Source organism: Bos javanicus, chromosome 29 (assembly GCF_032452875.1).
Source record: "Bos javanicus breed banteng chromosome 29, ARS-OSU_banteng_1.0, whole genome shotgun sequence".
In the NCBI taxonomy this organism is placed as follows: domain Eukaryota; kingdom Metazoa; phylum Chordata; class Mammalia; order Artiodactyla; family Bovidae; genus Bos; species Bos javanicus.
This window is the reverse complement of record NC_083896.1, coordinates 46,375,602-46,389,101: the sequence shown is the minus strand read 5'-3', so window position 1 is coordinate 46,389,101 and position 13,500 is coordinate 46,375,602. Positions and strand designations below refer to the sequence as shown.

Genomic DNA, 13,500 nt, shown 5'->3' with positions numbered 1-13,500 from the left:
AGGGTGTCTGACTCAGCAGGCCTGAAATGGAGCTCCAGAAACTGCGTTTCCAACAAGCGCTCGGGTGGTATTCACGCTGCTGGACCACACACAGCAGACGCCTGGGACATGCAAGTTTCCAGGCACAGGGGACTGAGAGCGAAATGAAGCCCAGGAGACGGGAGGCGGGGCACAGCGGGGCGACACCGAGAACGAGGAGGAGGGGGAGGAGGCGGACCGTGGGAGCAGGCTCCTGCCCAACTCCTGCCAGGCTCTGCTGGACAGAAGAGCGAAGCTCCCTGTGTGTGTACACAGCAGTCACTACCCAGAGGTCTCAGGTTTTGGGGTGGAAGCAAAATAGAAGAGAAAAAAAAAAAAAAAAAAAATGACCATTGTATAAACTAATCATCAATCATTTATGGGAAAGCTTTCTGCCTTAAGCGTCGCCTGTGCTCTTTGTCAGGGAGAAGGATAAATGAGCACACTGTGACCCTGCCACAAAGTCACCAGGACGCCACCCACACCCCCTGCCACTGTGTGCCCCTCCTCACGCGACCCTCACAGACTGACCCCAGCGTGCTCTTGCTTCCAACCACCTATCAGAAAAGGAAGCCAAGTACACTGGAAAACTGAGATATGAGGCGCTCAGAAAAAAGGAGGTCAAATTAGAATGTATTTGTTAAGGAGTTAAGTCAGTGGTAAGTCAGCAAGCACTGCAGATATTTAAGGTGTAAAATCTGTTCTTTTACAGAACGTGGGACATAAGGCACACTCAGAACACTGAAGCGACAAAATCACTGAGGATCACCTCAGGGGATGCTCAGCCCTAATACTTACCTTCTTAGAAAACAGTATTTACCTGTTCTGGTTTTCTGCTGATAAGAATACTTAGCACCTTGCTGAAGAAACTGGCAAGTAGTGGGTTCAAGGGGGAATCGTTTAGGAGGAAGCTATACAATTTCATTAGCAAGGATTCATCTTCTCCCAGTCTATCGTTCATTTGGGAGACATCAGAAGTGAGCAACTCACAAGATATATTTGGATACCTAGAAGAACAGGATACTCACGTCATCATCTGTATCAACAGTTTACTTACACAAATCAGAACACAGATCAGAAAGGCTTCCTAAAATTTTGTGAAAATTGTTTTAAAAATCTTCTGGGAATGAGAAAATAATTTCAAGCCATTCTGCCAATTTAAACCAGAGTGAATTTTCTTCTGTGTCTAAAAACCAATACAGTCTCCCCAACAAAACCAGAGCACAGCTGGAGCTCAGGAGGCGAGGGCGGGGACCCCTCAGAGGGGACAAGACGAAGCCGTGGGCCGCAACCCTCAGCCGCCCACCCCGGTGCGGGAAGCAGCGCAGCTCGCAAGACCGCTTGGGGGACGCCGCTTCCGGGAAACTGCGCTGCACGTGGCACCGTGCACTCGAGACACATTTAGGTTCCTGGACAGGCTGCCTGTATCCTCAGAAGGGTTGTCTGTGGTATTAGAACGCTGGGCGTGTCAGGTGTTCAGTCCACGTTACATGTTAAGAGAATAAACACTTCAATATACTCGAGCAGAGAACAGGACACAGCCTGAATTCCCCGGGTGGGAAAACAAAGTGTGTATAGAAACCGAACTCTCCACAGCAGCCTCCCATTCTCCCGGGGCCAGCCCACCTCAGACCTCAGGCTGTGTACCACAGCGCCCCTCCACAGGCCCCCAGCCCTGACAACACTGCACCCCTGTGCCACGTCTGCCTGAGCGCCGGGGCTCGCTCGCTCTCTGAACAGGCGGCAGCAGATTCCTTTTCTCCACTCGCTTCTTTAATCGCAAATGACTTTTCAACTGCTCTCAGAGCGATCATGGAGACTCCCAGGCCCGCCCAGACTACACTCTCCCCCACCCACCGTTCACTTCTCTGCTCTTTATCCCTCCCTGGCGAGCAGGAGCAGCAGGGAGTGGCGAGCTCTGATGTTGACCAGGACAGGGAGGTGACAAAACAGCCTGAAATGGCTCTGTGACGAAAGAGAGGGGAAGAGACTGCGGCCGGAACCCATGCAGCACCCCTGAGACAAGCCGGTAGCTGCCTGTTGACCAGTGACTTGAGAAGCAACTGGCACCAGAGCACAAGCTGCAGTACCCAGCGGGTGGACACTGAGCAGTGTAAGAATGTCCCCACATGAGCCTTTTCAGGGAGAAAAACATGGAAGAGACCTACAACAGAACCAGCAGGCATGTGGGCACAAAGATCACATCACCAGATCGCTGTCTTTGAGGCTATGGTTCAATTAAATCAAACTCTTTCCTCACTTCAATTTACAGCACACATCAGCTCCAAGACACCATAACACAAAGTCACCAGTAGGCCCGAGGAGGAAGCAGGGGTGACCCGTGTGGCCTCTGGAGTCAAACCGCCAGGCTCAGAACCTGTCTCCATCACTTACAAGCTGTATGATCTCAGGCACATTACCTGACTTCACTGGACCTCAGTTTCCAAGGCTGCAATATGAAAATAACAATTCTTATCTCATGGAAGAGAATAATACAAAATGCTGAGAAGGTCTAGAGTAAGTAAATACCAGCTGTTTTAATTTCTCTTTATTTTCTACTTCATAAAACTTCTGAAATGAAGTTTTATTGGGATGTGCAGTTGTCTCAACTGCCCCAATTTGAAAGTTGCCAGGAGGCAAAGGGTCAGTAAAAGGTAGGAGACCCCAACTCCACTGCAACCCAACGCGTAAGGAGTATTCTCAAAATTCTAACACAAGAAGTCCGGAGGAGGGCAAGGGCCTCTTGTAAAGTTTTCCACCTGCTTCCCCACGGCTGATCTGGAGGTCTGATCACGCTGAAGATGCACACACGTGGGGTCCAGGCACGGATACAAAGGCTCAGCCCTCCGGTGGGAACAGGGTGGGGCTACTCCCGCTCTCCTCCCTCCCTCCCTGAGACTAACCATGCCTTTCAAACACCCCAAGACTCCTCCACCCACCCCGCCCCGCCCTGACCTCAGCTGCTCTGCACTGAGAACACAGTAGCAACGGGAAGACAGCCCAGCCCCACTGGACCTCTTCCTCCTCTGCGGTGAAGCCGCCCTAATGTCCTCTTGACCACTGAGGCCAGCCCAGCACATCACCAGACCCCCGCTCCTCTACGCCAGCCCGCTTCCCCAGCGCCGCATCACCCCACCAGCATGTAAACACACCATTATTTCTTCCATCTAGGAAAACACACACACCACGCCCCTCCTGGCTCCACACCTGCCTGGAGCTCCCACTTGCTCTCTCTGCTCCAGGGAACTACCTGAAATAACTCTCTGCTTGGTCTCCAATTCTTCCTCAGAAGCACTGCTTCTGTGTCCACTGCTCTGAGGAACGGGCACTGAAGGGACCTCCACACGGCAAAGGCCAGTGGCTGCCTGGCCTGTCAGCACAGCTCCCAAGCCCCCTGTCCCATCTCCCCTTCCTGAAGCCTGGCCTCCCTTGACATTGAGGGCAGCAGCCCCGCCCGGTTCTGTTCTTGCTTCTGAAGTCCCTCTGTGGGAACCGTGACCAGACCAGCAACATCTCAGCTCTGGGATTTCTGATACTACTTAATGCCCTATTTTTAAAGTTCTGCTAGTTCAAATTTCTGCAACAGTAAACACTCCATCATTCATAAACTAGTCTAAATACATACAACACTAGTCTAAATTTCCTTAGACGACTACAGTCCACCTTAACCCCAAACAGCTTTCGGGTCCCATCTGAGAAACCGCTTTGCGCTAGTCCAGCTCTCTGAGTCAGCCAGCTCCGTGCAGCTACCGGAGCTGGTGGCTCTGTCCAGGCCAGAGGCTCAGCAGAGAGCTGCTCCACTCAGCTCAAGCCACGCTCTCTCAAAATGGTGCCAACCAAAGGCAGCATGTCCAGGGAAACACACCTGCTCCTGAAACCTCCAAGGAAGCACAGAACACTGGCAGGGCAACATAACAGATGCCATGACTACTTTTTGGTAAAATAAGCAATTTCCACAAGGCACGCCTACTCTTCCCCAGTTAGAGAAGTATTTTGCCTCATGCAGCAGGTGAGGAAACAGACCCAAGAAGGGTGGCCTCTTGTCCACGTTCTTGGAGCTCTAGGAGGAGAGGGCTACACTCCTCCCAGGAGGCCTCCTGCCAGGATGAGCCCCCCGACAAGCAGCACTCACATATGCAGGTTCACTGTGAAGGGAATTCCAAAGCATGAAGCTTCTGTTTTTGAGGAAAGAAGTACACAGGTATTTCTGCCACCAAATTTCTTTCCTCTCCTAAAGTACTGATCTCCAAGTGGATGTGCAACTGAATGCCAGCTGACAATCTTAATGGCTGGCAGAGAACATGAATCCCCTGAAGATCCAAGCCATGAGCAACCTGAAGGCACCACGAGGCATTACTCCTCTGACAACAAAATTCTCCCCATGAAGAAATGAAAGACAACTGAAGAGAGGGGCAGGCTGAGGGAGAAACGAGAGTTTACCATAGGTCATAATTCTTCCCACGCCATCAAACTTATTTAATGCATAATCAATGGCTTTTGTTTTGTTCCTGAATCAGTTCTATTTGCAGGCAGAGAGGGACGCCAAATATTTCAAAAGAGCTGGAGATGGAAAAACAACCAACTGCAACCCCAACGCTTTAAATACATATGGAGTATTTACAGCGAGTTTGCGGGCGTCTGAACCCTGGCAAGCGTTATGAGCCGGCACAACTAGTGCTGAAGCAGACAGACCCACAGCACCATCCAAGGGGTCAGCTGCCTGCACGCAGCTGCACCAACGTTCACCAGGATCCGTGCCCTTAGCTTCAGTTAGCAAAAGATCCAATTTATAATCAGCAACACTGTTCATAAAACAAGCTCTGGCTCGGCTGTGCTGTGTGATCTCAACAGTCACATAATCTGTTTTCCTATTTGCAAAAAAAGAGAAAATATTTACTTGGATCATCTCACTATATTAAGGAACTTTATCACTATTTATAATGCACTTTGCCCTTAGACAAAACCTTCTGGTGGAAATTTAGAACATTCATTTAAAAACTCCTGTGATTTCACTGGACTTGGCTCTACAACAGGCTGTTTGCTCCACTGAACCTGTCCCTCTTGACATGTTAACATTCTGTACCTGGTCTACGGCAGCCCTAAGAAGCTGCTGGACAACAAAAATGGTAATATATTCCTGCCCCTGCTTCACTTCAGCCCCACCCTAAACAGAATATTGAAATTTCTTACTTGTATCTGATCTTTTCATCCATGTCTTGAGGTGGTTCTTCAATAATGAATGAGACTAAATCTTCGAGACATTCTGCTTTTAAGAGAAACTCTATAAGTTTGCGGTTCTGTGCTTTACACTCCTGTAAAACATCTTCCTCATCCATTAACTCCTTCAGCGTTACATCTTCTCTTTCTAGAAGTGTGTCTATGTGGGATGATGAGTGAAGATCAAATTTCCAAAACATGCTGGTCTAAACAAAATGCAGAGATATTTTAAATAAAACTTCAACTTCACATATTAATTTTTCAAATTTCCATTTAGTTTTACAGTCTAAAATGCCAACTTGAATCACATGAGAAAAACAAGTTTCATTGTGAATCTATAAAGTACCTTCTAAGTAAGTAAAATTGGTAAGACATTTTCCTTCTCAGAAAATATTTTTATAGATAACAAAAAATTCTGATTGAAAATGCTGAAAGAATGCTAAAACTTGGTATTTTAACCTGCAAAATTAACCCCCCCATACTTAAAGAATTTAGTGCTGGGAAGGAAGAAAATAAATCTTTTCTTCAGGGTGAGAAATACATTCTTACATAGAACTAGTAACCTCAACAACAAATGACAAGTATTGAGACCTAGGTGTGCAGTACTCTCCAGAATATTACATTAAATAACCACCACAAACCAGAACTTTTAGCCCCAATAGCACTTTCAGAGCTGAAAATCGGAAAGTCATAAAATAGTAAAACCTATGTCATTCTTAACAAAGAAACAAAAAATAGTAAGATCACCTTAATAAGAGAAGTGTTCACTTTGTCTTCAAAGTTTATCATGGAAAATTAAATCTTAGGATGTCTACAGATTGACAAAATAGTTCACCATGCTTATTTTAAATACTTCAGCACAGTCACTAACTGAAAAGCTACTAGTGATCCCCAAATACCTTCTCATGTCCCATCCCACTGTCATCGGGTCCCAAAGTAAAAGCAAAGTTAAGTTGCTCAGTCGTGTCTGACTCTTTGCGACCCCCATGGACTGCAGCCTATCAGGCTCCTCCATGCATAGGATTTTCCAGGCAAGAATACTAGAGTGGGTTGCCATTTCCTGTATATGCTTATTTTGACCTATAAGCCAAATTTCTGATAATCTAATAGTCTCTCCACTTGGAAGTCAGAAAGCTGGATGTAGTTAATAATTTAGTCTTAAGTCTTAAAAAAAATTAGGTCTCATTTAAAGTAGCATGTCTTTTCATTTTTTTGGAATCCCACAGATGAAGGCAAAATATAAAGAAAAGTATTAATAAATAATCAGAAAAGCAAATCTGATAGAGCCCTTATGACTGGCTAATTATAAACACTCATGATCATCAACTGAAAACTGTAAATGGCCACAAACTACTAAAATATGGATCAAGATATAGTCACGTATCTACATCGATTAAAAAATAACTCCCAAAATTTTAACCTTATAAAGGTAACTCATCATATACTGGTTCATAGAAAAAACTGATCATCAGTGGTGCTGAAATAAGTATTGGCAAACTCTGGCTCACAGACCAAACCCGGCCCACAGGCTGCAAGCTAAGAAGGGCTCTGACACCTTTAAAGGGTTGTTAAAGACAACAGGGCTGCTAACGAAGAGACTACGTGACAGAGACCACGGGGGCCTGAGCACTTACTATCTGGCAGTTCACAGCAAAGTGAAGTGGCCCGTCTCACGTTCCTTTCTGCCATCTCTGCAACTGCCTGGAGGGGCGGAGCCACGCGGTGCCAGGCAGGACTATCTACCAGATTCATTCTCTCCCTTCCATGGGTACTTGCCTAGACCACATCCCCAGCTTCTTGGGCAGGTAGGTATGGCCACATGACAAAGTTTTCTCCAACGTGCTGTGAGCCACCAAAACCTCCAGGTGGCCTCCTTTTCATCTGGCTGGATGTTGATGACAAAAAAGACCCTGAGACGGACAGTAAGGCCCAAAGACGGAAGGCACCTCCATCCCCAAGTCAACCTGTGGAAGAATGCTGCCTGCCCACCTGAGAGCCAGTCCCAGGCATGGGATGAGGAGCCACCACACATCTGGTCTGGGATCCAGCAGGACAGCCTACGTACCCAGTCATCTCCTCCAATCTCCTGAGCCCACAATGTCATGTTCCTTCATACTTATTTTACTATACATATGAAAAGAATTCTTGGGCAAGTATATGTTTTAAAATGCCTAACTCCTTTTGCTCTCCACTATCCTAAATGTTTTAAAATGCCTAACTCTTTTCGCTCTACACTATCCTAAATTAGAATAGCATTTTTCAAATCAGGACACCTTAAAATACACATTTCCACAGTGCATTTTCTTTAAATTGAGTAGGTATACTACAGGCTTAAAAATAAAATAAAACCACAGGAGACTCTTAAACAAACATTATTTTATCTTCCAGCCAAACAGCAAACTGGACTGGAAACAAACAGCACTGGTCAATCAGTTACCCCCGGCCCGCCCCTAATTTCTACTAACTTGACCTTTGAAGCGGAATCAAGCTAGGCATGAACTAACAGGTACAAAGGTCAACTGCCAGGGGCCCTGAGGTAAACAGAGCCCTTTGAAAAGTGTCTAAGATACTCAGAAAAAAACTGAAAGGAGTCAGAACTTCAGCAGCTCATTTTCAGTAAATATAAGTACTCTTTAAAATTTTTACCCTAGCTACACCTCAATAGGATTCAGAGATAAGAGGGAACACAATTTCTTACATAAACCAAATCACAGACTTTTAAATCAATACTAACAAAGAGAGAAATTATAAAATCAAACTACTCTCCATCTTTCTGAAAACTCCTAGAGTTGTTTTTTCCCTTCATGGATCACAGCCTTGTCACGGCGAAGGGGCTTGTATAAGTCAAAGAAGCTATGAGCCATGCCGTGCAGGGCCACCTAACATGGATGGGTCATAGTGGAGAGTTCTAACAAAATGTGCTCCACTGGAGGACAGAATAGCAAATCACACCAGTATTCTTGCCAGGAGAACCCCACCAACAGTATGAAAAGGCAAAGAGATATGATACCAGAAGATGAGGCCCCCAGGTCAGAAGGTATCCAGAATGCTACTGAGGAAGAGCAGAGGGCAATTACTATCAGCTCTAGTAAGAATGAAGAGGCTGGGACAAAGCGGAAATGACGCTTAGTTGTGGATGTGTTTGGTGATGGAAGTGAAGTTGGATGCCATAAAGAACAGTATTGCATAGGAACCTGAAATGGTAGGTCCATGAACCAAGGTAAACTGGATGTGATCAAGCAGGAGATGGCAAGAGTGAACATCAGCATCTTAGGAACCAGTGAACTAAAATGGACAGGAATGGGTGAATTTAATTCAGTTGACCATTATATCTACTACTGTGGGCAAGAAGAAATGGAACAGCCCTCAGAGTCAACAAAACAGTCTGAAATGCACTATCTGGGTGCAATCTCAAAATGACAAAATGATCTCGAGTGTCAAGGCAAACCATTCAAAATCACAGTAATCCAAGTCTATGCTCCAACCACTAATGCCAAAGCTGAAGTTGACCCATTCTAAGAAGACCTATGAGACTTTTTAGAACTAACACCCAAAAAAGATGTCCTTTTCATCACAGGGGACTTGAATGGAAAAGTAGGAAGTCAAGAGGTATCTGGAGTAACAGGCAAGTTTGGCCTTGGAGTACAAAATGAAGCAGGGCAAAGGCTAACAGTTTTGTCAAGCAAACATGCTGGTCATAGCAAACATGGTCTTCCAACAACACAAGAGGCAACCCTACACATGGACATCACCAGATGGTCAATACCGAAATCTAACTGATTATATTCTTTGCAGCCAAAGATGAGAAGCTCTATACAGCCATCAAAAACAAGACCTGGAGCTGACTGTGGCTTAGATCATGAGCTCCTTATTGAAAAATTCAGGCTTAAATTGAAAAAAGTAGGGAAAACCACCAGGTCACTCAAATATGACCTAAATCAAATCCCTTATGAGTATACAGTGGAGATGATGAGTAAGATTCGAGGGATTATTAGAGCTGATAGACAAGAGTGCCTGAAGAACTACGGATGGAAGTTTATAACACTGTGCAGTAGGCAATGGCCAAAACCCAAAACCATCCCAAAGAAAAAGAAATGCAAGAAGGCAAAGTGTTTGTCTGAGGATGCTTTACAAATAGCTGAGAAGAGAAGCAAAAGGCAAAGGAGAAAGGGCAAGATATACCCATCTGAACGCAGAGTTCCAAAAAATAGCCAGGAGAGATAAGAAAGCCTTCCTAAGTCCACAATGCAAAGAAATAGAGCGGAAAATAGAGTGGGAAAGACTGAAGATCTCTTCAAGAAAATCAGAGCTACCAAGAGGACATGTCATGCAAGATGGGCACAATAAAGGACAGAAACACTATGGACCTAACAGAAGCAGAAGAGATTCAGAAGTGGCAAGAATACACAGAAGAACTGTACAAAAAAGATCTTCGCGACCCGAGTCAGCACGATGGTGTGGTCACTCACCTAGAGCCAGACATCCTGGGGTGTGAAGTCAAGCAGGAAGCGTTACCGAAAACAAAGCTAGTGGACGTGATAGAATTCCAGTTGAGTTAGAAGATAATGTTGCTAAAGTGCTGCACTCAGTATGGCAGCATATGTGGAAAACTCAACAGTGGCCACAAGACTGAAAAAGGTCAGTTTTCATGCCAATCCCAAATAAAGGCAATGCCGAAGATGGACAAACTATCATACAATTGGGTTCACTCCACATGCCATCAAAGTTATGTTCAAAATCTTTCAAGCCAGGCTTCAGCGGTTCACGAACTGAGATCTTCCAGACGTACAACCTGAGTTTAGAAAAGGCAGAGGAACCAAAGATCAAACTGCCAACATTCGTTGGATCACACAGAAAGCAAGGGAATTCCAGAAAAACATCTATTTCTGCTTCACTGACTACGCTAAAACCCTTGACTATGTGGATCACAGCCAACTGGAAAATTCTGAGATAGGAACACTGGACCACCTTACCTGTCTCCTGAGAAACCCGTATGCAGATTAAGAAGCAACGGTTAGAATGAGACATGTAATGACGGACTGGTTCAAAACTGGGAAAGGAGTATGCCAAGGCTTTATATTGTCACCCTGCTTATTTAACTTCTATGCAGAGTACCTCATGCAAAATTCCAGGTTGGATGAATCACAAGCTGGAATCAAGACTGCAGGGAGAAGTACCAACAACCTCAGATATGCAGATGATACTACTCTAATGGTAGAAAGAGAAGAGGAATTAAAAAACCACTTGATGAGGGTAAAAGAGGAGAGTGAAAAAGCTGGCTTAAAACTCAACATTCAAAAAAACTAAGACCATGGGATCCATGGTACACAGAAGGAGAAGAGCTAGCACTAACAGAAACATCACTCATGCTGCAATGAGTCCTAAAGTGAAGTGAAAGTTGCTCAGTCATGTCCGACTCTTTGCGATCCCACGGACTATACAGTCCTTGGGATCTGTCCAGTCCTCTAGGCCAGAATACTGGAGTGGGTAGCCTTTCCCTTCTCCAGGGGATCTTCCCAACCTAGAGACTGAACCCAGGTCTCCCATACTGGAGGGCAGATTCTTCACCAGCTGAGCCACAAGGGAAGTCCTATGCAAGTTTAAATGTTCTACTAGCCCAATTTTTTTTTTAACATTTAAAGTCACTCAGTCATGTCCAAACCAGGTCTCCTGCATTGCAGGTGGATTCTTTACCAGCTGAGCCATAAGGGAAGCCCAAGAATACTGGAGTAGGTAGCCTATCCCTTTTCTAGCGGATCTTCCCAACCCAGGAATCGAACCAGGGTCTCCCGCATTGCAGGCGGATTCCTTACCAGCTGAGCTACCAGGCAAGCCAAAAATCTGACACTTATAGTTTGTCTCCTCCTGCCACTTAAGAGAGAGATAAAAGATGTCTGACATGTGCAGTCTATTTCCTCCATTTGGAGACTCCTAGCCTTCCTACCTGTTACCCTCTCATTCCCCCCTTCTCTCTTTTGGGAGAATTATGTTGCCTAGGCAAAGCGGCTAAAAAGTAAAAAAGAAACTGGTAAAATTAATTTTAAATGTATTTACTGAACCTCATCTATCTAGACATTACTATTTCAACATGTAATTCTTTTGGTACTAAGTCTTCAAATTCTACGTGTTCTGACAACACTTCATAGCACTTCATAATTTGGAGCAGCCACATTTCAGGTGGTCAAGAGTCACACGTGGCCATAAGGGACAAGACAGCTACAATCGTGATTGCTACAACTGGGAGTCAAAGTTTCTCTCCTGGTACTAAAATAGCCTCCCCATCTCCTTCCACCGCCAAGGTCAATAGTTAACTGCTTTTCCCACACAAGGGCCAATGTGGGGTGGGCGAGGAGAGGTTATGGGCCATGGTTTTCCTTTCTTTTAAAATATAAACATATCTGAGAAATCATCTTTATTCTCAAGTGTGTGTGTATACATACATACATACATACATATATATATATATATATATATATATATATAAAGCAACTTAGACATTCTTAACTCAAAAAAATAAGTCACAAGAAAATTAGAACTGTTTTTTAACTTCTGAAATCTAGGGATACTCGTAGGGATAAAAGGTAAAATGTTAAATTCTTCACCATGAGATAAAGGAGGACGCTAGCTGGAATTAGGAAGGCTACAAGTGGCTCATTCCTGGTAAAGATACACCTGGCCAAACTTTAAAATAGGTGCATGTCTCTGGGAATGTCACTTCATTTTCTAAGTTAATTCAGAAATACCAAGGAAAAAAATGCCTTGATCCCTCAAACACATTGGGAAACAATGTTTGATTAATTTTAAAAATAAATAAATAAAACTGGATTCCCCACTTGTCCAAGAGAAAACTGAGTGTTCACTGCCTCCATTTAGATTCAAAACAACTTGCTTATTATCCCATGGGGACAGACAGACACATCTACCCCAAAGCGCTGGCAGAGTTGACCAGCAGCCTGGAACAGGATGGAGTGAACAAGCTGAGCTGCCCCAAAGCTGTTCTTACTGGCTCACTTGCTGCTGCCACTGTCCAGACCCCTGGGGTCTCGGGACCCCGGGCTGGGATTCAGGTGTGCAGGGAACTGAGTTGGGCGGCATCTGACAAGAGCCAAATGGGGGAGGCTGGATTCAAGAAGGGCGGGTGACTGCTCACGCTGTCCACCGAGGAAGGTATACCACCAGCAAAGGACAGAGAGGAAAGTACCTATAAGCAGGAGGACACAGTCACTCTGAAGGTAGTACGTTACTGATAAAACTGCCCCCAACAGCAATGTTGCAGGCAAATGCTGTAATTTCCTGGAAGAAACACTTAACAGAGGAGTAACGTGGCCTCTGACTACTAAGTTAAGTACTAAGGAAAAATACCACAGTGGACTGGGACATCTACCCAGTAGCTGCTTCTCCATTCTCAGCAAAGGTACGCAACTCACACAACTGTCTCCTCATCCCTATCTGGAGGCTCGACTAATCAAAGCAAAGAATCAAAGCACTGCTGCAAACACGATGTCTTTAGAGGAGAGGACAATACAAACTCGGGGCCAGCTTCGTTTTGTTTGCTCCAAAACTGCTTCTTCCGAAGAACACATCAAAAGAAACCAAGTTCCTACCATGCAGATGTTACAGACCCTCTTCCCAGTTTTAATCTGGGACTTCCTCAGGTTGTGAGAACAGTAAAGGAGCAGAATGCATTTAACATGCACTATGTTAACCAGCCAGTACTTTTAAGGCACTACTATGCACTGTATTGAGGAATGCAAGAACAACAAGATAAATGCTGCCTTCCTTCTTCAAGAGCACAACACACTGAGAACAGAGAAGAAACAGGGAAGGAATGGCATAAACTGCAAGCTTGTTCTGCAGAAAGGGAGCTCCCAGGAGAAGAGCCTGGCCAGAAAAGACTTCATGAAAATGAGGCCTAAGCTGGGCTCAAAACACAGGTAGGACTTAGTAGGTGATCCTGCAAGCTCAGAGGACAGACCCGTAACTTGAAGAACTCACAGCAGGAAGAAGGTCCCGATTACGAGAATTAAGAGCCTTTACAGAAGGCACTAGGGAAGGTGAGGCAACCAGTTCTCAAAGAGCCACGCAGGAACACACAGCAGAGTGGGGCAGGCTTGTTGTGCAGCGCAGGAGGGAGCCAGGCTGTTCTACCTGAGATAACGTACATTAAGATAGCTCTGTTTGTACGCAAGAATACTGGAGTGGGTTGCCTTCTCCAGGGGATCTTCCCGACCCAGGGATCGAACTCCCATCTCCTGTGTCTCCAGC

The 13,500-nt window shown here is 45.2% G+C and overlaps 1 protein-coding gene across 16 annotated transcripts in view; it reads right to left on the bottom strand.

Annotated features, from left to right (window-relative positions):
• PPP6R3 (protein phosphatase 6 regulatory subunit 3) overlaps window positions 1-13,500 on the bottom strand; it is a 125,118-nt gene that overhangs the window by 64,069 nt on the left and 47,549 nt on the right. For 15 of the 16 annotated variants that reach the window (XM_061407240.1, XM_061407238.1, XM_061407245.1 and 12 more), the window contains 2 exons: window positions 5,209-5,441; window positions 839-1,025 (listed from right to left, as the gene is read on the bottom strand). In XM_061407240.1, coding sequence (XP_061263224.1) covers window positions 839-1,025; window positions 5,209-5,435 — 414 coding nt within the window. In that variant the 5' untranslated portion in view covers window positions 5,436-5,441. Of the gene's footprint in view, window positions 1-838; window positions 1,026-5,208; window positions 5,442-13,500 lie in introns of those variants that run through there. The other variant, XM_061407254.1, reaches the window with a different exon arrangement.